The sequence below is a fragment of the Corylus avellana genome, chromosome ca3 (assembly GCF_901000735.1).
Source record: "Corylus avellana chromosome ca3, CavTom2PMs-1.0".
Classification (NCBI taxonomy): domain Eukaryota; kingdom Viridiplantae; phylum Streptophyta; class Magnoliopsida; order Fagales; family Betulaceae; genus Corylus; species Corylus avellana.
This window is the reverse complement of record NC_081543.1, coordinates 35,252,025-35,278,607: the sequence shown is the minus strand read 5'-3', so window position 1 is coordinate 35,278,607 and position 26,583 is coordinate 35,252,025. Positions and strand designations below refer to the sequence as shown.

The window sequence follows — 26,583 nt, the reverse complement described above, 5'->3', positions numbered from 1 at the left end:
TGCAACATTCAGCACTTATCTTCTATTGAAACTCGTTGATTCTTGACAAAATCCCAGAGTATATATATAAAAAAACACCTAAAAAAATGCCAATAGTGTTTTAATCAGAATAAGAGAAACAAAATTTTAATATATATATATATTCTACAAACAATGAAACAAAGCTCAGAGAGAAGATCAAAAAAGATGAAAAGAAAAACTGAGAAATAGAGTATATTGTATAAAAGAATTGAAGAATGAAGAAAAGGACTTAGGCCTCACGGTGCACTCTCCCTCCCTCTGTCTTAGACTCTTAGGCCTCGTTTGGTTCGCGGATTGTCTAGTCCATTGGAAAAGGATTAGCTACCACTGGGAATAGATTAGCTAGTCATATTCCTTTGTTTGGTTGTAACGCTGGAATAGACTACCTAATCTCATTCTTTCGTTTGGTACAATGCAATATGTTGATGAATAGAATCGTATTATGATCTTATTTCCTAAAATACCCTTATAATATAAATACAATTTATATTATTAAGGACTTTCATTCTTTTTTTTTATTATTGAAAGATAAACAATTTTACTATAATTTTTTTTTTTTTTTTTAGTTATGTCATGTATATATAATTTTATATATATATACACGCTTGAACATGTATGAATAACCTGTGTTCAAGCGTGTGTGTGTCTATATATATACACGCTTGAACACAGGTTGTACGCTTGAACAACTTGTGTTCAAGCGTGTATATATATATATATAGGTTATATATATATAACTGAATTAAAAATCAAACTGAGAAAGTATAGAGAAAGAGAGATGGAGAAACAGAATTTAAAAAAAAAATAAAAAAAAAATAATAAAAAAAAACCCTAAACAGAATCAAAGAGAAATGATACAGAGAATCAAAAGAAATAAAAAAACTGAAGAAAAAAAAAACTGAGAAACGTTACAGAGAAAAAAAAAAATTCAAGAAACAGAGAATGAAATAACCAAGAAACAAAGAAGAAAAATTGAAGAGAAGAGAGGGGGAGAGAGATACCTTGCGCAGAGAAGAGAGATCGTTGCTCCTTGAGAGATGGAGATCGTTTTGCAGAGTCTCCTTGAGAGACGTGGGTGCTAGAAGGGTGGGGTTTTTGTGGGCAATTTACACGATAATTTTAATCTCACAGGAAAGGATTAGCTAAGCCACTCGTTTTTTAGTGGCTTAGCTAACCCTGTGTGTATAGGATTAATAATCTCATGAGAATAGACTATTCCCAGGAATAGAGTGTTACCAAACAAAGGACTACCTAAACCTAGTGTTAGCTAGTCCAATCCAAGGGTCTAATCCGCGAACCAAACGGGGCCTTAGTGTCAATATGTTTGTGTCAGAGTATACATATTCTGATATAAATTAATTGTCTTTTTTGTTGTTCTGATATATATTTGGCTTGTATAGTTTGATTTTATTTTGTAATTTTTTTTTATTAATTTTTAGATTGTATTTTCTATTTCAATTAGTCTTATTCAATTATATATACCTAAACAGTTAGGGGTGGGTACGTAAAATATCTGATTGTCGTCTACTAACAGCCGGTCGGTAGTCGGAATAAAAAAAAATATTTTGACGTCGGTTTTATTCGGTAGGCCATAGAATTTTATTTAAAAATAAAATTCATGTTGGCGGATCAAAATAGGCTTGGCCTAATATAAAAGGTTCACGATTATCTGACTTAACTGAAATAGTCAAAATTTATTTTTGTTGGTTTGAAGTCGGTTAATTAACTTAACCGACTTTAGGTTCAGTAAGTGAAAATACTTCTATCATCACCGATTTAATCAATACCAACCCTATAATATGTTACAACACATGCATAGTTGTACATAGTTCAATTCAAGTTTTATATTCTCTAGTTTATTTTAACAATTACGAATTATAAATGTGTTGTGTCGAGGGATGGATTGTGAAGCTGTGTATTTTTAATCTCATATAGGTTGCAGATTAAGTTATTTTCAAGAAGTTTTTAATCGTGATTTTGATTAGCCTTTTGTGTTATAAACTTATAACATATATATTGGTAACACCTCCTTGATTAATACTATTATTAGGCAATTGAATCAATTGACACACATCCTTCATTCCGATATTTTTTGTTGTCCTATTCCAACCTCCTCACATTAGCAAAACTAATTATTGTGGATCTCGATCTCATATTATATAACCCGTTTGAAGGAACAATATAGGAAAAATTATACCTGCGTTCGGGAATTGATACCCAATTTACAATTATCTCGTCAAATTTTAAAAGTGATAGATTGATCCTTTTAATTACTAAGCACTTTCAATATATTTCATCTAATAGCATTTTCCGTTAACTTTTGTATGAAAAACACGACTTAATAGTTAATACTTGTACATCAAGTAAAAAAAAAAAAATTAAAAAGAAAAATTAAAAAAGAATACCATAAATGCCAAAAGACTCAAAGATCCACAGTACTAGTCGTGACTCGTGAGTTTTCCACAAAGACCACAAGTATATACCCGCGGGCAGTTCGGTCATGGGCCTCTATTACAAATCCGATATCGGTCAATAAATACATAAGACCGAAAAGATAAACATAGAAAAGAATATCAGGAAGAGGAAGAGGACACCCAACTTACGCATACAAACAAAGGATACTCGATTTGCTCCCCGCTACGCTCCGTGTGGGAGTCGGAACGATCCCGGTCAAATTGCTGCTACGAAAATGGCCGATGCCGTTAGAGTTGACAGAGATGCTATGCGGAAAGAGCACGTGACCGACCATGACCGCCGCGACAAGATTAGCCGGATCCTCACGAGCATCGGCAGGTTCGCCGTTGACTCCGCCGTTCAGGAGTCTCTCAAAGCCGATACTGGTTGGTCCCTTCTCCAATATGTGAATTTTTGTGGGAGTTTTGTTTGTTTGGTCCTCAAATTTTGGCAACACATACAATTTTTATTGAGTTCCCCTGAATTGGGTATGAGTAGTTTGAATTTGGGCTGGCTTTGGCAGTTAATTGTGGCGTGTAATTAGTGTTAAAAATAGTTGTGATTTTAGAACTTTTAGTGGGTCTTTTTTATTTTGGCCGAGTCCTTGTAAAAGTGTGAAAATTTGAGCTCCAGCTTTTTAAGTGTTTCATCCTTTGCCTCATAAACTTGTTTAGAGATGCATATTATTTGCTGTTTACCCTAAAAGCTTAAGAAGACAGGAAATGGTGAACTTAATTATTTACTTTAATATTATTCAATTATAATTTATGTTAATAATTCTATGAATTCTTTGTATTAACCCCTTCTTTGGCATTCTTTGTATTAACCCCTTCTTTGGCATACATACCTTGGCTCGAAAACAATATAGGATGAGGCTAGGAGGAAAATATGACAAATGTTTCCGAAAATTGTAAGATTGTTTACAGAGTGTAAGGTTTATGTGGTGAAACCCAATCAGCAGGAATGAGTTTTTGTTGAGCTTGAGTAGATGTTATTTCTTTTTTGGTCTAATACATCTTCTTAGCATGGGTTTGTGGGATCACCTTTAGAGAGTATATAATGGAGACCAACATCTGTTGATTAAAGAACAGATAGTCATCTTTCATTCACTGCATTTTTAGTTTTTAACATTAGTAAGGACATAAATTTGTCAGAATATTAATTAAATGAGCAAAGGTCCTGAGTTTGAACTTCGTCTTCATCAATTCACCTTCATTTCGGTTAAATATTTCACATGTTGGGTCTCGGGTTCCAATTATTTCAAGATAGTTTGAGTCCACACGTGAGGAGAAGTGTTAGAATGTTAAATAAATGATTAAATCAATATTTTTTTATAAGCTTAAGCTTTTGAGATAAGTGGTAATTTAACAAAATTGACATATGCCATCACTTCTGTTTCCCATTTTTCAAATTATCTCTTCTCACATTAAAGAATTGCAGGTAGGAAGAAAGTGCATAAGATTGTGCAGGAAGGATTCATGCATCAATGCCCAACGCCCTGTTTAAATGATAAGAAGAAACCAGAAGATCTTAAACTAGCAATGGAGGAGCTGCAAGCAAAGGAGTTAATGCAGGAAGACATGAATAAAGTAGAGCAAGGAAATAAGATATCAGCCAAGTCTGTCAATGGATCAGAGGATCCAGAGCCTCTGAAGAAGCTTCCAAATGAAGACAACAAGGAATCAGATCTTCTGAAAACGGATAAGAAAAGAGTTTTTCTTCGTTCCCGGCTATAAATTAATGGGGTTGAGTTTGGTGTCCTTGATGCCTCACATATCATGTGACTGACATCAAAATAGCATGTTGAGGATTTGTATATGGATTCTATGTCTATCATGCGCTCGTTTTTCTACCCCAATGTCATCTGTATGTAGAAGTCTGAAAAACTATAGTATATGTTCTTTTTTTGCACATAATTTCCACCACGATTTCTCCTTATTATATGCGATGGGATTTGAATTTATAGCATCTACTTCATAATCAGAAGGGCTGACTGAAAAAAGAAATTCCAAATTTCATTTTATTGAAAGGTTTAAGATTTATTATTCTTTGGGGCCGGGAGGATTGACAATGGCCTAAGGCTTTATGGATGTTTGATGTAAAATCTTTCTATAACGTCCGTGTACCTCAAGAGAGTGCCTATTTTCCTTGGAAGAGTATTTGGTTTCATTAAGGGTGGTGTTTTGTTTTTTGGTTTTTTTGCGCTAAGACAATTGTCCTTAAAAGATCTAACTATGAATAACCTTAAAAAATAGTGTCGTTGTGGTTCATTGATGTTGTATGCATGTGTAAAAGGAGTGGAAAGAGTATGAATTATCTTCTTTTTCATTGGAGACTGCAGATGCTTGGTCGAATGCTAACTATCTTTAGTAGTTCCGGGTTATGCCTAGAAGAGAAGTTTGACCTTTTCGCTTGTTGGAGTCTCAGAGTACAGGACGTTGTCGTTTGAAGATGCTACAACCCATAAAAGAGATTCCATAAAAAGTTGAGGGCAATTTCAGTCTTTTGATTATTACACACTCGCCATTTCTTTCAACTTCCACGCACAAACACCCACACACACTGAAACTCGCGCTTATTTCTTTCACCTTCCACGTACAAACTCTCTCTCTCTCTCTCTCTGTCTCGGAGTGTTCAAGAGCACCGAACATCTATGGCAGTGTGGACAGCCGCGGCTCGCCAAGCCACCAATCTCTCTCGGCTCTCCTCCCCGAAAACAGCTTCCACCGCTCAAGCCGCTTCCCTTATCCATCGGCGTGGTCTCGCCGGAGGAGGCGGTACAATGACCTGCCTTTTCTTTCGTTCTTTCTTGCTTTCTTTATGCCATGTTTGGTTGCTGACAAAAATTCAGGAAAATAAAAGAAAGTAACTTTTTTTTTTTAGTATAAGTTCATAATTTTTGTATTTCATTTGTGTTATGCGTTATGTTTCGTTGCTCTGGTTGTTTGTTTGAGGATTTTCATTTGGGCTTTCTGAGTTATTGAATTTGATGCATATGGGTATTCAACTATCAGATTGCCTGGTGTAAAAAGGTAGAATTAATTTGTTTTTATTTTTTGTTATATTCTTGGCAATATTTACTTTGGGCATAGTTGCAGATCATCATGGAACTCCAAAGGTGAATTTTTGGCAGGATCCAATGCACCCATCTAGATGGAAAAAAGAACAAGTAAATCCTTTTGATTTTTTTTTTTTTTTTGGCAGAGGCTTTATCTTAATATGAGATTGATATTGGACCATTGATATCAAAAATTATGGATTACTTGTTCATGGTGCTGTAGAAATGTCTCATATCTTATGTATGACACTAGACACTTAATTGTGCTTCTTTGGAAAAGAAAACGCAATAAGAAATAATGTCATTATATATTGTAATGGTTGGTTACATGACTCTCATATATTTTGACTTTTCTCAACTATATTGGGAAAGCCTTATGAGATAACTGAGAGCCACTTTGATGTCCTGGAACAAATTAGTGATGCTCAGGAGTTTAATGCATTTAGGGATGTAGTGAGGGAGGGAGCGATGGCCTAAATCCTTTTAGCCTCCAAGCAAAGAAAGCTGACTTTACGAATGTAATAATAATGGGTGTATGAATTTGAGTTTGTGATCAGGGGAGATTATGGTGTGAAGGGAAATATATTTAAACCATGAATTGAATTTTCCTAGGGAGGAGGAGGAAGGTAAATTAGATTAAGGGAACATTTGAATATGCTTCAATGATTCATACATAGAACAAAGTTTGTGTTGTTTTGTCAGGTTGGTTGAAGAACTGCTTTTTGTCTTCTGCAGTTTGTGATTGTGTCTTTAACTGGATGTGGATTACTTTTCTATGGAGGTTACGAGTTCTTCATTAAAGGCAAAAACGACAAGGAAGAGGTTCTTTGCTCTGTCTTTTGATTTATAATCTTTGTTTGTTGCTGATAAGTGGTATGATCTTGCTTATCAAATCATCCGTTCTCATCAAACTTTTGAGTTATGAAGCAATGAACGGAGCTATCCTAAATTTGTTACAGTGGTTTCTCATACTTTATTAGGCTAGTTTGGTGGCTTTTCTCAACTTCTTCATTTTGTCCGGGGATTTTCATGATTGAACTTTTAGTTTACCAGTAATACTAAATTTCCAGTCAGGCAAGAGAAATCGTTTATCTTCCTCAATGTTTTGTAGCATTCTAAGCCACCCATTTCAGGGTCTCCTTAGATTTCTGCACTGGGGTCAGGCACTCTCAAGTCTCAATTTGTTTTTCTATGTTGATTTTATTTATCAATTGAGTGTTCCTAATACAACAGATCTCTGCCTAAAATTTCTATGCATTACATGTGTAGCCAGGACAATCTAGAGCTGAAAACCTGGCCATGTAAAAAGATTGCTGTTTAGGCAGAAGCAATCTCTAGTGGATAATTTTATGCTTTTTTCTTTTTTCTTTTTGTGCAGAAAGTTGGAGAACAATCAGGTCCATCACACTAGCTTTTCTGAGGGAGTTCTACCTGCAAATAAAATCTTCACTTGGCTTATGATATGTAGAATGAGGATGTTCGTCTTTGTGTTCTCTGGATGAGGATGTTTTTCTGTGTAATTATACCGCTAGTTTTCGCCTTCTTTGATTGTACATAAACTTCAAAATAATAGGTTGTGAATGCTAGACCTTTATTTCGTTCTAAAACACCCCTTCTTATGTTCTAACTATCAGTGGGCAAAAGAAATTTTTAGATTTATTTATGCCTTCTCAAACCTTCATATCCATATAAAGGGAATTTGCTGTAGAACTTTGGAAGAGAATTGGCATAGCCACTCTATTTGGTATTTGAAGCCCATCCTGATCCACCTATGAAGCAAAAAGTTAATTAAAACCCACCTAAGTTTTTAGTGTGCAACTTCAAAACATAAGCTATTTTGTGACGTAATTTATAAAAATGCAATTAAACGTTTAATAAAATTGGTTCAACTTTTAAAATCGTAATTTAATCTTTAAAATTATGTGTTTTTTAAAACGCACTTCATTGCATGCAATCTTAAAATAGATTTTTTTAATGTTTTAAATCGCAATTTTTTTAAAATGTGCTTTCAAATACTACATTTTTTTTATAATTTGAATTAAAATCGCATTTTGGTCTGTAAATCAGTGCCAAACGCACTGTTTATTCTTAGACAATGAAGCCTGAAACTTGTGTGCATTGGCCTCTAAGAATTTGCTGCAGATGTTCAGCAAGGGAGGATTAGGGCTGGCAATAATAGACCACGGGTGAGAGACAGAGAGAGAGAGAGAGAGAGAGAGAGAGGCTACTGAGGACAGGGTTAGGGTTCCATGGAAGCTCAGATCAGGTTTGTCAGAACTGTTTAAGGGCTTGTTAGGCTTTCTTACTAATATCTAGGGATTTATCACCTACCAGATTATCCATTGTACAATAAGCTTAAAATGACCACACCAAGAAAATGCTCTTCTTTGCAACAAATGACTTGTAGCACATTTTTCTTTTTTCTTTACAGAATTACCTGCAGCACAGCTTTTTAACTGATTTTTCCAAGCGTCTATTTCAATGGGAGAACATTTTTCTGATGCAAGATGTCAGCAGATTTCATGCACATTACCAAACAAGCTCAAAAAAACACACAGGAACACAAGACCATAGGAATTAAGACAATAGCACACCTTTATTTTTTTTCCAACAAATGGTATACAAAAATATAATACAAGAGACATCACTGTCAAAACTTATATTACAGCTGCAATGCCACTTAACTAACCGTTCCTCTCTAGCATTACGGGTCCTGTTCATCAAGTGTGTCTCCAGTTCAGTATGATATATATACCACCTTCAGAGGCTCAGGCATTGAACTTCTGAGGGGTGTATCTTGAAGGCACAAGGGAAAAATGTTCACTGGCTTAAAAAGAACAAAAATCATTTTTTAGACCAGACAAAAACCTAGAATATATCAAGTGCTTTCGTGAACGGCTGCCTAGATTATCATCTTTAACTGCATACCAGGCTATAATGGTTGTGTAGTTTCAGTCTGCATCTTTTACTTCTGCTTCAACATCAACAACTGCCATAGAAGAATCTTTTCCTGGAAAAGGAGCAACAAGTTGAGGAATATAAATAACTTGTTTCAACAACAAACTGCAGGAGATAAAAAGGAATGGGGATGATTACAAATCAAGAACACAGGTTCCAATAACCATACAATGCAGGAATAAAGTATAACATATAGATTTGTACACATCACATATATGACTTAAAGAGAAGGAAGCAACAAGTCTTGTGGAAACTACCTTTTTTGGAACGGGAAAAGTCATTGAAAGCCTGCCCAAATGTTGTCGATTCATTGGAGAACTTCACGGAGTCGCTTACAAATTCATTGCCCACCACTGAAATTTGAGGATGTCTTAAAACATTAGAGAAATACAGACATACATACTCTCTGAGTTATTAGAACAAAATTATGTAAGTCTATGCTACACATAATTAGATATTGGTAACATAAAACAGAAAATATATGTTATATTAAAAAAATACATAAAAAAAAAATAATAATAACAACAGAGGATCTTTGTCAAAGCTGCAACTACGAACAAAAGGACGACTTTGAGATCAAGCAGTACTTCATCATCAACAATCACAGACCTCTATGAAAATAAAGCAAAAATATTAGTTTCTGTTGAAAAATAACATTATTACGAAAAATGTCAAAACAAATAGCCTCACAGAAAAATTCTAAAATAAAAAAGATTCCACTTGAAAACTCTATAGCGTTGCTCAAGATAAGAAGTTCAATGACTACAACTAAGGACTAACAAAGTGAATGCCATAATATAATTGCCCATGGTCTACCACAGGAACAAATTAATTGGAGAATCTTCAGGAACTTCAATAACTAGATAACCAAATAGTTAGCATTACCAGAAAAAGGTTGGGTGCAGAAGGGGCACAGCTGCAAATCATCATTTAGAGAAGATCTGCAACAGATAACATTGTACAAGTCAGACAACTCATAATACAAAGTGATCTACAATAATAGAAAAACCATGTCTACACTAGTTAGATTGACATCATAAAAGGTCTCAATGGCTCTTACTTGAAAACTTGAAAATCATTTCCACAGTTTGGGCACTGCAAATACAACATATATAAAAGGGCAAAATCAATCAAAGTAGTCATGACACAGCAGAAGTGAGTAATTACTCCTTCACATTCTAAAAGTACCCATAGGAAATACTAGATGACAAGTCAACAACAGTTACCAAAATGTTAGAACATATAAATTTAAGTTTCTCATGTACTTTGCAAATAGGTCATTCTTCTAACACAATTTCCTGATATGGGAAAGAATGGTTTGAGCATCAAACATTTGGTTCACGCCAGCTCTCATGCATGGTGAAACAAAATTAACTGACACTGCAGCCTGTCTACTCAGCAAGACCAGTCATTTAGTAAAGTCTATTATCTAGGAATCAGAAATCATGACCATCTCTGTTTGCCCCTGTTTTGTGCGGTTGTGTGCGTGTAGTTGCTGGGCTTGAAATTTGCAGGTTGTGGGTGGCGTGTACTTGCTGGTGGAATTATCTGAGAAGATTTTCTGGTTATGCCACACTATAGAGCCTTTGAATAAACAGTCAAACCTCCACTTCTTTAGGGTCTATAATGAGTAGGAGCCCCCAGTGCAGTGTAAACTTGTATAGTCTATGACCCATGCCGATGAATTGCCACATAATGAATCAACTCCCTAACTTTAACACAAGTACTATACTATTAAACTACATTCTAATGTCAATGATAAATTTTCACACAGCTCAACTATAGTTGCAAGAAATTATTAGTGATATCCTCAGTAATTGAACCAATGTTACAAGTTACAGGTTTATAAAGTAAAATATTGCATAATTGGAAGTCTAGGGTAAGAAGTTGAATTTGTCAGAAAATGCAATGAAGTTACAATTTTAGTAAGCAAATATAAATGGTTTATACATCCCAAAAATAGCGAGATGAAGAACCAAACATTTTCAATAAAAGCAGCAGCAAGAAGCCTTACAGTGCCTTGAATCATATCTCGTCCAGCCCACCAAAGAAAAGCACCCAACCCAACGATCGGTATAAGCACTGCAAAGAGCTGTAGTGAAAACGCATCAATCAATCAAATTGAACCACATATACCAATGTGCGCCTCACAACGTAATTATGCCATTACATACATATCAGCAGAGATTTTTTTTTTTCTACAGAAAATTGAAATGTAAGAACCCCAGACCTTTGAAAGGCTTCCCAATATAAAGTCGCAGATAATAATATACTAATAAAAAGGGATCAAAAACAGGATATCTGTTGCCTAAGCAAACCAGTTTCGCTCAAATCCCAAATGTACACGAAAGTTTCTAATTTGTAGCAGAGAAATATAAGACCAGAAGCATCCATGACATAATTCCATGAGCTAGGTAGAGCACGAAGATTTATAAAAATTCTCAAACAATTGCAAAAAGAACAGTAAATTGACCAAAGACCAGCAACAGAATCAGGATATAGAGCAAACCCCGACAATACAGGATGCAACACTAAAATGACCAAATGGAATTCTCAAGTACCTTCATAAATTAGTTGAATTAAACTTACACATACAAAAATAAATGTGTGTGTGTGTGTGTGTGTAGAGAGAGAGAGAGAGAGAGAGAGAGGGGAAAGCAATACCCAAATGGAAACAATTGCATCCAGAAGCCAACCAAGCTGCCCAGTCATTGAAAGATATGTCAACCCAATAGCCAGAGCAAGATTTCCCAGAATTCTAGCAGTGGCACCATCATCTCTCCCACCACCTCCACCATTAAAACCAAACCCCTGATTAAATTTCACCAAAACCACCCTTTTCTTCTTCTTCCACCTCTCCTCCAATAAAATCACACCCTCACGCCTACTCCCACCCAAGAAAGACCACCTCTCCCCAAAAGCCCTCACTTTGAACCCGTTGTGATGAAAAGAAGTTAACTTTGTTCTTGGTAGGGAGTAAATGCTAGCGGGTTTTTTGTATTTCTGATGACCCTGCAAAGATTCAAGCTTAAAGGCTGAGATGTTAACAAAGTTTTGCAGAAGTGAAGTCATGGCAAATATGAAAGCTGCACAAATCTATAACACTAGTTTTGGATTGTTTACTGGGGATTTCATGGTGGCTTAATAAAACAACAACAGATTATTATTATTATTATTATTATTTTGGGTCGTCTTTATAGTTTCCAACTTTGTAGTCTCACTTTCTCTCTCGAGATATGCATTGGTATTATCCTCTGGGATTGGTACCACGTGTGAGTGAAAGTGAACACTGATTTTGGACCATTTGTTGGCTCCCTTTTTTTTTTCTTTTTTGTTGGCTCCCTTTTAAACTAGCATAACACCTGCAAATTTTATTTTATTTTTAAATGTAAAATCAGTTTACGTGATTTTTATGATAATTTTTTTTTAAAAAAACTTAATAGATTAATAATGGATTTGATTAGTCTTTTTGGTGGGTATCCTTAATTCTGTAAAAATACGTTTACTTGGGGGGTTTATTTTATATTTACCCTAAAAACAATATATCACTAAAGAACATTTCCTATATATAGCCTTAACAATTATTATGCACTTAATCTATTATTTCGCTTATCATATTATAAATTATTTCATCATACTCTTAATCTAGTAATATTATATTTTGTTTCACTGCTATTAGAAAGCTCTAAATGTTAAAAAAAAAAAAAAAAAGACTTATTCATGATATGCCAAAGAAATATAAAATAAAACGGTCGTTTGATAGGTGAAGGAAAAAGTGTGGGTAAAAAAAAAAAAAACATCTATCCAGATTTATGATAGGCTAAATAAATAAATAAAATTGTTGGTACACAAAGGAAAAGAAAATTGTCTGTTAAGATTTATGTCTTCACGTATGATAAAAGTTCAATCACTCCCTAATAAAAAGAAGGGTTAAATATTATTTCAGTACTTGTAGTTTGTACCAAAATTAAATAGCTAATTGAGTTTTTAAAAATATCACAAATGATACTTATGGTAATCAAATAAATCCACTTAATCATATCAAAAAATAAAAATAAACCCACTTAATACTTCTATCAAGATTAACGGAACACCACGTCACTTTTACACGTGGGCACCACGTGGCGTGGTACTTGAATTTTTGGGTGCCATGTCATTTTTGTAAAAAAAAATCCAAAAAAAAAAAAAGAAAAAGAAAAGAAGATGTACGCTGGGTGGCCGAACCACTCCCAGGCCAAAAAGGGTGGTCGGCCACCTCAACGTGTGTCTTTTTCCTTTTTTTTGATTTAAAAAAAAATGACGTGGTACCGAAAAACTTAGGTACCACACCACATGGCGTCCACGTGTAAAGATGACGTGGTGTTCCGTTAAAAAACTTAACGGAATCTTGATAGAGGTACCAAGTGAGTTTATTAGCTTACCACAAGTACTATTTGTGATATTTTTAAAAACTTAGGTAGCTATTTAATTTTACTGCAAACCACATGTACTAAAATAGTATTTAACCCTAAAAAGAAATGGAAGAACATTGCTTGATACCTAGAGGGACAAAATAAAAAAGAAGTTAAAATATGTACATTCAAAATCAGGTGTAAACAAGAAAAAAAAAAAAAAATCACTGTATTGATTTGTGTCTAGGCTGATTTTTCTCAGGCTATGTGGCATGATCCTAAAGGCTAACTCAAACTGAATCAAGATTTTTTTTTTTTCGCTAAATTCATTAAAAAGAGCTCATAAGATCTCATTCAACAATCCTCATATTTTTATTGGGCTCGATGCCCACAGGGGAATGCAGGCCAAAGACGGGCTCCAACCCATGAGTCATGTTAAGTCAAAACAGCACCAATGCAGGTGCAAATATGATAACATAAAAAAGAGATTCACATGAATTGCATCAAGATAAAGATTTTTCGCAATAACCCACTTACGTAAGGCTTATTTAAAGTTTCCAACCCACATGATGAGTTGTTTGATGTAGAAAAAAGGAAAATTATGGTTTGAAAGGCATGGATGTGGTCAAACGAGCTCCATCACTAGACAGTGGTCATACGGTGTGTGGTTAGGACTTAGGAACAATGAATGGGTCATTCAAATTCTGACACAAAGGCGATATGCACCAAGTTAAATGGTTAAATCTCAGCTAAGATTTTATGATCACTATCTTAGATATTTCAATCATTATTACATATTGTGAGTGTAAATTACTTGAGCAAGCTTTCTTTATTAAAAGCAAAATTATTGTCTAAAAAGCAGGAGTCTTTTTCCCTCATTTTCTTTTGAAATGTTCACCCACGATTGCCTTTTGCCCAAGGTGAAAAGGTAATGTTTCATCATTCTTTTCCTCCTTTTCTTTTGAATTTCACTCTCCTATAAGAGAACAACACAACCCAACGTGAGAGGAACATAATACATTCACCATAGGACAAAAATCACAAAGGGGAGAAAATATCTTTATTTATTTATTTATTTATTTTATAAGTACATTGCAAGACAACAAACTACATGAAACAAACAGAAGGGGAGGATCCTTTCCACTAGCTAGGGGAGAAGAAAGGAAAGGGGTGGAGGAAAAGGGAATGTTGCCAGAGTAAGATCTTGCGAGGCCTAACGTGCCACTAAGTGGACACAAAATTTTACACTTCTATTAATATTCCTAACTTCCCAAGAGGAAGCAAAAGGAATAGCATCTGAGGAATCAAAGATAATGGGAGAGATCATGGAGAAAATATCTTACTCCTTCAAATTAGTTATGGAAACTTTATTTCCTTCTCCTTCCAAGTTAAAAATAGAGAGGGAACACATGTTAATCCAATTTGGTGCTTGCAATTTAGGACGACCCTCATGACTCATGAGTAAACAGTAAACACTTCAAACCGCACCATGGGAGATTGAAGCAGCAGGGTCCATTTATGTGGTAATTAGGTTCAAAAAATTGACCAAATTAGTAGTAGCAACAAAAGTATTATCAGATTGATTAAATACAGAGAGAAAACAGAAACTAGGGCAGAAAACCACATTTGCCTAAATCACATGAACATAATTACTCTATATCTAAATTTGTACAATTGATAGATATCAATATTCCTCCTAGAACAGCTCTAAGGTGCATTAATGATATTTATCACTACATTCAAGTTCTCCGTCTCACCCACGGACAAAGAATAAGGATCCTCTTCATTTCAAATGAAATGAATAATATCTATTTTATAGTCGGAATTTAGAATTAGTACATTTAACGGTGTAAATGATTTCAATGATGGTAAGTTTTTTAAAATCACTCTTTCTTCTTGTTGAATTTCACAGCCAATATAGCATCATCTCTGAATGGTTCAACACTGTATGCATATAGCTGAAAAGCAGAAAAGAAAACCATCTCCACACACACCAATACATTTTGGAGGGCTTCCTCAATATGCTCGACATCTACCCAGATATGATGAGATTGGATTATTCCCAATGCTACAAGAATCTCAAGTACAACACCCTGCAAAATCCACCCAAGAAGCCGCTTGGTCAACAAATAAAATCATTTCTGTTCTCAAATAACACTTGTACACCATGTCAGCAACATTGCTCTCGTTCAACCAAGTACAAGTCTGCTTGTTGGAAACAAGCGGGGTCCAAATGATCAAAACAAACACATAAAAGATTTAACTATCAATTTTAATTAGGGAAAACTATATTTACCCCTTCAAACTTACACCTAAATTGCAATATCCCCCAAAACTTTAAAAAATTGCAATTGACTTCCCAAGCTACTTAGTCATTTCACTTAGCCCCCCATCCATTAGAATTTTCTATTAAATCTGACAGAAAATGGGTAAAATATCTGTTATGCTCCTATCATTTTTGTGACAATACAATTATGCTCTTATATTGTGGTGCAGACGAGCAGTGCGGGGCTGCATTTGGTAGATACTATGAGTAAAAACTCAAATATATATCTGACCTTACCCAGGTTAACAAAATGGTTGTCAGGCATTGGCTAGCTTACTCTGCTATTTGTAAAAGATAGTAAGCATTTGAATAGCTGTGGATCCCAGGCAACAACTGAACCAGCTGACTGATGTGCAATTAACTTTGAGTTCTTTAATCATAAAAGAAATGTTTAATACAGATAAAGAAACGTACAAACTTCTATCCTACTGGTTAACACGAAAAGGTCATTAGCTGAGCTATCAGCAACTTTATCACAAAAAGGGGGAAACAATTACCCAATTAATGTCAATATCATAAGGGCATAGCAGAATTAGTGCCAAATATCATATATTCATTGGTTTCTAGATATTTGTCGGTTGCTCTGATTAGCCATCTATTGATGCCATCGTGGATGCAACTTAAACATTCTAGTGTACAAATAGATAAGCATTTTTTTTTTTATGACGGTAAGTGACTCACCTGAAAAAGAATGGTGAATCTCCCTTCCTTTGATTTCATCAGGCACTATGTTTTTGCTTATGGATATATTCAAGTAGCTGTACATCAAAGCCAAGAACTTAGCTATCATCTGCATGTAACAAAATGAGAAACTTAGCAGCAATGCATTGAATCACTAATACCAACAAATCTTCACTTCCTATGTCACCCACAAAGGAATAACTTCAATTTTCACCGTATATCAAAAATCTTACCAGAGCCTCGTAACATTCCTTAATCTGAGTCCAAGAACATAAAGAATGCCTTGCTCCCCTGAAAATCTAGCAAACCAACGAAGGAGTCAATAGCATATATGGGGGCCATAAGTGTGATAATTATGATGGCTTTCTCCTTCCAACAGAACAGATGTTCTGAGATAAGCATAAGCTGTACGGAAAAATGCATGGTAAGCATCACACAGATGGTGGATCCGAGCAGGGTGAGTTGTCCAGGATTCATTGCAATTATATATGTCGTTAACCACAGAGGCAATATAGAAATAGGATCTGCAGAAGGAACCCAAAGGTAGTTTAGGGTATATGAGCTACATTGAATCCAATACTCTAATAAGACAAAGTCTACAAATCTAATATCATGTATAACAGTATAAGCCTTTAGAGAACAGCAAATTTTACTCATCAAAATGGATTATAATAAAGATAAACGAAGCATTAGCAAAGAGGATATGCCGATTCTTCATGCTGACAAAGCATCCTAAAAATTCCAGCTAAAAAGTTTCATTAATCACACAGTTAGCTGGTGACTGATAATGGTTTCATTATTTAATTTACAAAACTTATTGGTGTATATTCTTCACACAATCATCTTGATCAACAATCTTCTAGCAATTAAGGGCATACAACATGATAGAACACCATCCTAATACATAAATACATTCCTAAAGATTCTCCCTTGATCTTTACAACCAGATTCTAAGTACACTCACTTTCCATTAATTATTGCTCCAAATAAAAGATCGAAACGGAGTTCAGTGAACCCTTTAATTCACACATTGACTAATGGATACAGAGGAAACTTTATTAGCTTATTTTATCAACAATTTAAAGCAACAGCCAATACGAATAGCAGGAATTTAGCAAAAATCAGTCACTCTTATCGAGTGAGATACTTCATATCCAGTCACAATTTTTTATTTTATATCTAATTATGGCAACAATGTAAGGTCATTAGTCAACAACTGAGCTTCAATGCTACTATATTTATGATATATCATATATAATTGTCCTTGTCACATTTTACTTGAAAAATCCTAACAAAAGTCATAATCTTCATACATTCAGTTCCATTACTTTCTCTCCGTTTTCTCAGCAACCAAACAGAAAACTAGGAAACAAAGCTTACCGAAAGAAGAAGAAGAAAAAACAATCAATATATTGAATTGCAAAAAAATAAAAATAAAAATAAAAAAATAAATATTTTCATACAAAATCAAGATTGACATAATACTAGGAATCAAGCTGTGCACATACTCTTTCAGTTTTATCCTTACAGAGGTTGGACTAATGCTCTCTCTGGTTGCTTGGAAACAGAAAGGATTTGAGTAAGAACCAAAGTTTTACTTTCTCTTTTCCTGCGGTTTCTTAGTAAACAAACAGAGCAAAGAATCGAAGGAAAAGATCACTTAACGCAGGTTTCTTGTCCGAAATAAGTACTTTGCGAGACGACAATGCTGAATTGGATGATGAGAAAGATTTGCAGTGGTCGCTTTCTCTTGGGAACCTTTTTGGCTTTTCGCATTTGATTTCGTCGTAATCGGCGCAGACGTCGAAATGGTAGAATTCGACGGTTGAAGAAGAGTGATGCTTACGTAATTTAATTTTTGATTGCTAACAATCACCGGCAAGCGGGGATAGCTCAGTTGGGAGAGCGTCAGACTGAAGATCTGAAGGTCGCGTGTTCGATCCACGCTCACCGCATTAATGTTTTTTTTTTTTTTTGACAAGTTTTCTTTTGTATTTTTACAGTTCTTTTTTTGTTTTTTTTCAAAAAAAAAAAGAAAAAGAAAAAAGATTTAAATACTAATTTGATCCTTTTGGTTTACGACTTTATCAAAAGGTTCACTAAGTTTTCAAAATCTGCTTGGTTTTTACTTCTATCAAAATGTTTCTTCTACTTATTCATCATCAGACAAACTAAGAGGAATTTAGTTAAGTATATAAAAAGCCAAGTAAAACTTATAAAACATTACATATTATCATATTAGTCTATTCTTTCTTTGGCAATCAATCTCCCACTTTTGCAGATGTGGTTCGTAGAGGACCCCCACCCTAGGGTCATGGTCACAGGAGTGACCGGTGAGAGAGTCTCTCACAATCCCTCATCTTTCTCTTTGGGTGAGTTGTGGGGACTCCCCTACCTCCCCTATAAGTTTTTAATTGGCATTCTAAAAAACTATAAACCTTAGGATTGCAATAAGTTAGAGATTAAGTGATATACTAAGTCTTAATAAAGTTACCCCCAATGAGTAGCTCAATCAGCTAAAGACCACGCTTTATGAAGCATAAGTCATTAGTTCGAATCCCTATCATCTTTTCCTTTGTGAACGCGTTAAAAAAAGTTTTAATAGGATTTGGCTTGGGTTCAGTTTCAATTAGAATTAGATTCGTTGAGATTGAGATACATGTTCCTTTTGTTCATAGTCTTGATAGGGTTTGGCTTGAGTCCAGTTTTGAGTTAAAATTAGATCCATTAGGATTATGCTTGATAAACCTAGCATAATATAACTTAAAAATTCAAACTTGGATTTTTTTAATCTCCTTGAGGCTACCCCTGGGGCTCAACACGTCCAATATTTGTTTGGTGTGTGTGGAATGGGAGGACTACATATGCTGAGGGACTAATTAGATTGAAATCCTAAATACCTCACCGTAAAAAAATAAAAAATAAAAAACTTTAGAGTTGAAATTGATTTATTATATTTAACGGTATATATGATATCATGTCATTTTAAACAATGTGACAACATACTCATCATATAATAATATATACACAGTTAAATCTATAAAATCTAATATAAACCCTTAAATAAATCACCTCCATTTCAATTGAAATAGATATAATCCTAAATGCTTTAATGTTATTAAAGCGACAGCCATTAAATACAAGCCCCACAAACAATGCAACAACGAAGAAATTTTTTTTCGATCATTCTCTGGGTTTATAATCTCACTGGGATCTTGTAATTCCAATCAAGCGACCTGATTTCTAGTAAACCTTAAAAGAGATCAAAATCGTAACTGTGATTAAATTCATTCATTTCTTCTTCAAACTACACAAGAAGTTGATATAGAAATCTTTGAAGAATCTATCGTGCTGTGTCATGGATGGCCTGAAAATGAAAACCCAGCAACAGCTCCATCGTGCTCATTGTTCGAGAAATACCCATAAAATGGCAGCATATATTCACGTTGCTTATGGAATGGACCATGTATGGCCTTCATGATGGACTCTTTACTTTGTACAATGGATGTTGACAAGAAAGATGCTTATCCCTTGAGCAATTCAGTTCATCCTACCTTTTTGCTTTTCTTTTCTTTTCATCTTTCAGACCATATTTTAAATCATCCCCATCTGCTCTCTAGCAGTTTTTGAGTCCCCAGAAGATTATCATTGTGAAAACTTGTGTCCTCATGACCCAAAATTGATTTTGGCTTATATGGATTTGAGAACCTCTCCAAGAACTAGTCCCCATTGGGTCCAATGGGTGCCACCCTGCATTGTAATTGAAGCGAAAAAGGAATTCAGGATACAAGAATTTCATTAAGTAGACCAGCCACTATCATCTTAGGACAAGTTCTGAACGTTAAATCACCATTTATCTAAAAAACTTAAGGTAATAGTAAGAGTTAAATTTTATCATTTAATTAATATTCTAATACTCCTCACATGTGACCTCAAATTTCTTTTTAACAAGTAAAATATTTAATTAAAATAAGAGGTGAATGACGGAAACTAGATTCGAATTCAAGACTTTTAGCTCTGTTATCAAGTTAAATCATTACTTATCTTAAAAATTTAAAATGATAGAAAGAGATAAATTTAACAATTTAATTAATATTCTAATACTAGGTAACTCAATATTTTAAATACTTTAGGTCATATCTCCCCTTTCGTAAAAAACCCAAATATGCAAGCACATAAGAAACATCAACTGGAAAAGGAGACCACATGAAAGAAGCTCGCACCTGGCAGTATACAGCAAATGGCTCTCTTAGTGGTCCATCACATGAGAGCTCACTGGTACTCCCATCAATGAAGGTTCCATCGGCAAAGATCACCTGAAAAACAACAAATACTGATCTGTGTCAGGTTACAATAAAAAGGTTTAATAAACATCATTGCATATTTGAGGAAGTCTTAAAATCTAAATCATCTTCAATTGTAACTTGTTAATGTGAGAATTGGCACCATTTTACGTATATATTTTGCATAAGAAATATACATAGACAAGCCGCTAAGAACAAATTTTCTTGAAAGTCTAAACATTATGTAATAATTCAAAAGTTAGGGCTTGCAATCATTCCCTTGACTAATGTTTGCATAGAACCGCAAGTGCAAACCATCATATACACCATGTTACGGAAGTAACCTAGTGATAAAGTAGACATTATATTAGAGTAGACTTATATTTAATATGAATTAGATTTCATTTAAGATTAATTTAGATTAGTTCTGTTATCAGTATTTTGCATCTATTTGTATTTCAATTACCTAGTTATTTATTTTAGAGTTAGTATTGTATTAGTTATCTTTGTAGGGGTATATCTCCAAGTGAGTGTAGGAGTTCTACTCCAAGTCTAAGTGGATGTAATGTTCCTATTTAAAGGATGATATTTTAATAAAAAGAAATTAAAAAATTAATCCCAAACCTTATGTTTGAAAAAGGGTTTTGAAGTTTTCTTAAAATCTAAAAAGTTTAGGTTTCCTCATAACCTAAATTCTATCCTCTTACGTATTCACGTAACACACCACCCATCAGCCCACAAATATGCGACTAGGATAACTATTTCATTCTGCATTAATAACATTAGGGTCCCTCCTTTATATGAATTACAATGAAAGCACTAGATGGCAATAGAAGTTTAAAAGGAGTTTTATGAAATGTAACATAATCCTCCTGTGCACATTATAGAACCCAGTATGTTATAGAGATAGCTCTTTGACACACTAAAGCTGCAACGGCGATCTTGCAAGATAGGCAATGAGATCTTGAATACTGTCCTAGAAAAATTTATGATTTATTGTAAAAAAAATATCTAACAATTGAAAAGATCAGATAAGTCTTATAATATAAAGCTTCGATTCAAATATTGAAATTCTTGTATCCCCAAGACATTTATGCAATTGAAAGTAAAAGTTAAAATACCTCTGATGCATATCCAGGAGTTGTACCAGCGACTGGTTTAGTATACGAGCCAACTGGGGAGCTTCTCTGAACAGCCTCGCAAAAGGCAAGAAGACGCTCACGGCTCCCAAGCTGCACAGCCTGAAAATTATTACAGGGTGATTAACCTCTTATATCTTGTTTCTTATTTTATATTGTTCCAAGTATAATTATCAACAGGCAAATCAGAACTGTCGACCCAACAACATTATCAACTAAGATTAATTAAAAGAGTTGGGATCTGTTTTCAAAGTGGAGTTCATCAGTAAATGAAGTAACTTGTTGCTGGGTGCATGTGGATCAACTTTCACCCAAGCCAACCATGATCATTAGTTAAGGCACAGGTGGACCTTATGTTATCAGCTAATCACATTTTAATTCTGAAGGGTCATTCAGGAAGGAAATAACATGAGTACACTAAGACAAACCTGCACTACATCATGGCGTTGGACACGAGGAAGTGGCTGCACCTTATACCCTTTAGATGCCATAACTTCAGCAATCAGAAAGGTTCCCTTTATTTCAAAAGACAAATGACATTTACAGCCACGTAGAAGTAACAAAAATATGTGAAATCAAAACATGAAGAAACCAGAACCTTGATTGCCTCGCCAACCATTTGAGGTGAAAGGAACAACCCCTGGAAAAAAGCTCGCATAATATCACCAGGAGTAGAGCCACAATCAACCCCAAGCCCTGGTGCAGAGAGGCGAGCAGCAGCTGCTTTTACCCATCTTTCCTTCCCTGCAACATATCCACCGCATGGTGCGATGGTTCCACCAGGATTTTTTATCAAACTCCCTGCAATCAAATCTGCACCCTGTCCAGCCATTGACAATATCACATTACCCTTCTAAAGAACCAAGTATGCAGAATATGTCACATACCACCAATGGAGGTTCAATGCTTTCCACAAATTCACCATAGCAATTATCCACCATGACCAAGCAATTAGGATTCTGCATCTGTATATGTAAATGCCAGGGGTCATTAACACATTGAAAATTTGAAGGGTGCAGAAGTTATAGGACAAATTGAAGCAACTGTTAATAATAAAGTGCATATTTTAAGCAATAATACTTTACGAATCCTTAAAAAAAAAAGCTACAGATTATGTCCAAGTAACTCCTATCTTTAGGGATGCGGGGGATGAGGTGTCATAGTTTCTCCTAAACTTTAAATGCTCAAGTGCCAAACAATAAAGTAGAACATATCATTGGGTCAAAACCCATTAAAACACAATTTCAAATTAACACCAACTTAATTTGTAGGTTTCAGTTGAAGCCACGTCCAATCAAGTTTCGTCCATTTCTGCAGGGGAAATTATAAAGGCAAGGGGAAGATAGACATGCTAAATCTCAAACCATGACAGGTTTCATTGTTGCATAGAAGCCAGTTTTACTGACAGACTCCCAATATATTACAGTTCAAATCATTTTTATTGCACATTCCGAAGGGTTACCTTAATCATCTCGATTGCCCTGCCTATCTCATTTACACTTAAGCTACGACGCCATGAATAACCACATGACCTCTGTATGAGTGCACATCTTGTTTGAGTTTTCACAGCACCCACAAGTGCGTCCCAGTTAAGTCCACCATCCTCAGCAAGCTGAAATTACAATGAGATAAGTTGACAAATCACAACCAGAAATCCGCTAGTGTTGCTTTTCTATTAGTAACATACTGGAACTTCTCGGTAGTTCACTCCAAAATCTTTCAGGGACCCCAGTCCATGGGAGTCCCTCTTTCCGATAACTTCCTCTAACGTATCATAGGGAGCACCAGCAACTGCCAAAAGCTGACAATGATCTTAGTCCAAACCATATCCCACTTACAAGCTGGGCAGAGAGCATTATTTATTAGAGATATGAGTTGTAATAGAGATTGAAGTGCAGATAAGGTCAAATAATAGCTCACCTCATCCTCTGGCCTTAAAAAAGCGAACAAAGCACAGGTGATCGCATGAGTACCTGAAAAAAACTGATAGTAGAGGAGCGGAGGCTTAAAAATGAATTAAAATACAACTAGTCAAAGATAAGAACAACGTGTCGCAAACCTGTGAACGAACTATAGCAGATTCAGCTCCAACAATTTCTGCAAAAGCTTGATCAAGTGCTTCACGCCCCCCAGCTTCGTCATGGCCATAGCCAGTGCATCCGCCAAAGTGCTGAGTAAATCATGAACAAATTTACTCTCTGGAAATAAGTACTGAAGACGACAACTGCTTTACTTAAAAGAGATGTTTGAAAAGAGAAATGTAGTTCCAATAGTTTTTAATTATCAGAGTTAGAACATGAATGCAAAAGATGATAGTTACAAATATTAGTGGGAAAAGAAAAATTAAAACAAGAAAAATTTATGAGCGAGACAATCTAATCCATAGAATTAAAGTGGTAATACATTGAAATTTCGTCACATGCAATTAATTTATTTCAAACTGGAAATACACTGTCTTTCTAATTTTATCTAGCTTCAGCAGCAGATCTTACCCAGCAAATGTTCCCTTGCTAGAGAAAAAAGACACAAGCACATGCGAGTTGGCACATACAAGTTAGAAATTGCTTTTATTTTTTTTCCTAGTCTCTCCATTCACCAAACTCAGCAGTTTTAATTTGGCTAGATCTCAGTTAGTACACCAAAGGCTTACCTTATAACTGTTTTGTGACTCCATTTGTTTCCAGTTTGTCAAACTCGTAATGATTGGGTATCATCTTTCGTCCCACTTTAATTCAAGGACTAAAAGTCTGCTTCTATGTCTTATTCTGTGTAAATTTTTCAATAAAAGCGGGAGAGTTTTTCGATATGTTGAGGAATAATCTCACATTACCTGTGAACAAGATCTTGGGCATCTTTATAAGGAATTGACAACCCTTTCTTATAAAACCGGTTTTATAAGATGAGTTAGGCCCATGAATTTCTTCATGGTATTAAAGCCTACCACAGGACGAATGGCGCCCAGACTACTTACCCCGTAACAAGACCAGGAAAAATATTGGCCTGCACGTGAGAGAGGGTATTGAGGTATAATCCCACATTGCCTGTGGACAAGATCTTTGGCATGTTTATAAGGAATGGATAACCCTCTCTTATTGAACCGGTTTTATAAGATGAGTTAGGTCCACAAATTTTTTCACAATAATGGAAATATTCTTGCTCGTGATGCTTGGGTATGGAATTCTAGTGACAAGCTTACTAGGCTTATGGTTGTCTTCTAAAAAGTTTTTGCTTGTATCATGATTAAATCCCCAAACAGCTTGGCCTCATAGAGCAGACAGGTGAAACAGAGGGATTTTTTGAGAAGTGTACGGACTTAAAGCTTTTGTGAATCCTACATTTAAATACTGTAGGTTTCATACTAGCAGGATCGTTAATAACTAATGCTAAAAAAACAAATAAAACTTCCGAACTCAAAATCAAATTTGTTCGTCTCACAAGGAATGCCAATCTTGTTTTTGAGCATAACCACATAATGGCTCCAGCTTGAGCAAGGCCTTGCAATTTGTCATTCTTGTCGTGGATTGTAAAGGTTAGCAGCATATTGCCAAAATAAAATAATTCCTTGTGCAATTTTTCTGGAGAAAAAAAACAATACACAAGCAAATTTGCTATGTAATTGGAAGCTAGTAAGATAGAAAGAGTATTAAGTAACTTTTAAGAGCTTATACCATCTAACTGAGATGTCAGAATGATTCAGAGTTGCCTATCAAGAAGAATGTGACTGTAATTTATGGCAATAAACAAGTTAGGTAGATCTAACCTACATGTACTAAGCTTTGTTCAGTCCACATTAAGCACTTGTGCTTTGATGAAGCTAGAGCTTAATCCCAAGTTCAACCAACCCTGAACTTGTACATGCAAACTTGATACACCACTAATCATGATGCAAATAGGATTATCCCAGAACACAAACCCTTAGTTTCTTTTTTGTTCGTGTGTGCATTCACATATACAATGGCATAAGATGCAAAAATATCAGCATCTAATAAATATGCAGGAAATCAAAGTGCTTTGCCACAGTGGGAAATGTATGAGAAGCCTTAAGACCAAAGCGTGTTACATGACACCACATTGACAGCCAAGTACATATGTCATATCAATTTGAATATTATACCTGAATGAAGTACAAATTTACGTGAGGTCCAACTCTAGTCATATCAATTTGCACATTATACCTAAATGAAGTACAAACTTACATGAGATCCAACTCGAGCATTCTGGAAAGCTTTTAGAACGCGTGCGGTGTTGCATGCCACCAAATTATCCACAGCTCTGAACTCTGAATACAAAGAGTCTACTGCTTTCACAACCTGCATTGCAGAAAATGAAACCACTTGAGGTATTAGCACCAAGCATCAAGCTTTCAGCACTAAAAAAACAAACAGCAGGCTCCATATTTTTCGGCAATCAGAAATGTTTAAATGACTATATCAATCTAGAAGACGTGTTTAAGTATTCTAGCAAGAAAGAACACGGACTCCATTCAGTTGCTAAGAAATATATGAAAAAGGCGCGAAAAGGAAACTCAAAATGTAAGGTGTGAAGTTTGTTTTGGATCCCACAGGATTAAAAAAGCCACCAGAGCAAAACCAAACAATTGTAGTTGACCCCATTTGAAAGGAACATTATGTTTTGTCCGGTCCAATATGTTAAGACAAGATAAATAGAATCAAGAAATCGGTATCCTCTATTTTCTGCTTTTTTCTAAGCAACCAAACAATACGTTGAACGAATTCTTTCCTCCTCCAACTCCACATACGCAGAAAAAGAAAAAAAAAAAAAGGTTCTTTTTTTCTTCGTTTCCTACATTTTCTCAGCAACCAAACATAAAACTATGCAGAATACAACATTGGGTTTGGAGAGAGTGAACACAACAGCAAAAAGAAAACTACGGTATATTTGTATGATTTCTTGGGAAATTAGCAAGAGAAAACTGAGGTAATGTACCATAGGCTTAAAGTTCGGTTTCCCATGCTTCGTCAGCAACCAAACAGAGCATTAAGCAAATTAAAGTTCTGGGTTTTTGCAAGAAACACGAATGGGAAGTACGTAGTTTTACCTCTGGAACAAAGGGAGGGTCCTGATAATGATGATGATGATGATGAGTACTGAAGGAGACTGAGCCTCGAGAGCTTGAACGAACGGTAGCTATGGGTCTTGAAGCTCGAAGAGAGCGAGTAGGATAAGCAGGGGAGGCGCATGATAAGACCCACATCTTCAAGCAAATTGAAAGGAATATGTTCACTACAATCAGAGCGTTGGTAGTGTGGGC

General features: G+C 35.2%; 3 protein-coding genes, 1 non-coding gene and 1 pseudogene across 9 annotated transcripts; 2 read left to right on the top strand and 3 right to left on the bottom strand.

Annotated features, from left to right (window-relative positions):
- The first annotated feature begins 2,569 nt into the window (after window positions 1-2,569).
- Window positions 2,570-7,163, top strand: LOC132176670 (uncharacterized). Of its 3 annotated transcripts, none has more exons than XM_059588941.1 (5): window positions 2,570-2,861; window positions 3,916-5,252; window positions 5,574-5,644; window positions 6,269-6,355; window positions 6,912-7,163. In XM_059588941.1, the coding sequence occupies exons 2-5, from the start codon at window positions 5,129-5,131 to the stop codon at window positions 6,942-6,944; spliced, it is 315 nt and encodes a 104-aa protein (XP_059444924.1). In that variant the 5' UTR covers window positions 2,570-2,861; window positions 3,916-5,128; the 3' UTR covers window positions 6,945-7,163. The 3 variants fall into 3 exon arrangements, with proteins under 3 accessions (XP_059444924.1, XP_059444923.1, XP_059444922.1); XM_059588940.1 differs by having other exon boundaries at window positions 5,568-5,644; XM_059588939.1 differs by lacking the exons at window positions 5,574-5,644; window positions 6,269-6,355; window positions 6,912-7,163 and having other exon boundaries at window positions 2,574-2,861; window positions 3,916-4,436.
- A 947-nt stretch (window positions 7,164-8,110) lies between these two features.
- LOC132176707 (uncharacterized) lies at window positions 8,111-11,642 on the bottom strand. 4 transcript variants are annotated; one of them, XM_059588989.1, is made up of 7 exons: window positions 11,156-11,642; window positions 10,506-10,583; window positions 9,552-9,586; window positions 9,377-9,432; window positions 8,749-8,844; window positions 8,462-8,543; window positions 8,111-8,360 (listed from the first exon to the last, which is right to left on the bottom strand). In XM_059588989.1, the coding sequence occupies exons 1-6, from the start codon at window positions 11,561-11,563 to the stop codon at window positions 8,485-8,487; spliced, it is 732 nt and encodes a 243-aa protein (XP_059444972.1). In that variant the 5' UTR covers window positions 11,564-11,642; the 3' UTR covers window positions 8,111-8,360; window positions 8,462-8,484. The 4 variants fall into 4 exon arrangements, with proteins under 4 accessions (XP_059444972.1, XP_059444971.1, XP_059444973.1 ...); XM_059588988.1 differs by having other exon boundaries at window positions 8,111-8,356; XM_059588990.1 differs by having other exon boundaries at window positions 8,111-8,329.
- Window positions 11,643-13,632: 1,990 nt separating this feature from the next.
- Window positions 13,633-16,877, bottom strand: LOC132175940 (uncharacterized; annotated as a pseudogene).
- Window positions 16,878-17,771: 894 nt separating this feature from the next.
- On the top strand, window positions 17,772-17,844 carry TRNAF-GAA (transfer RNA phenylalanine (anticodon GAA)). The gene has a single exon. It is a non-coding gene; the product is annotated as a tRNA-Phe (tRNA).
- Window positions 17,845-18,948: 1,104 nt separating this feature from the next.
- LOC132174869 (uncharacterized) lies at window positions 18,949-26,583 on the bottom strand. The gene is made up of 12 exons (XM_059586595.1): window positions 26,371-26,583; window positions 25,508-25,621; window positions 23,371-23,481; window positions 23,232-23,294; window positions 22,999-23,112; window positions 22,774-22,923; window positions 22,199-22,276; window positions 21,910-22,131; window positions 21,740-21,826; window positions 21,294-21,413; window positions 20,113-20,205; window positions 18,949-19,639 (listed from the first exon to the last, which is right to left on the bottom strand). The coding sequence occupies exons 1-12, from the start codon at window positions 26,524-26,526 to the stop codon at window positions 19,580-19,582; spliced, it is 1,368 nt and encodes a 455-aa protein (XP_059442578.1). The 5' UTR covers window positions 26,527-26,583; the 3' UTR covers window positions 18,949-19,579.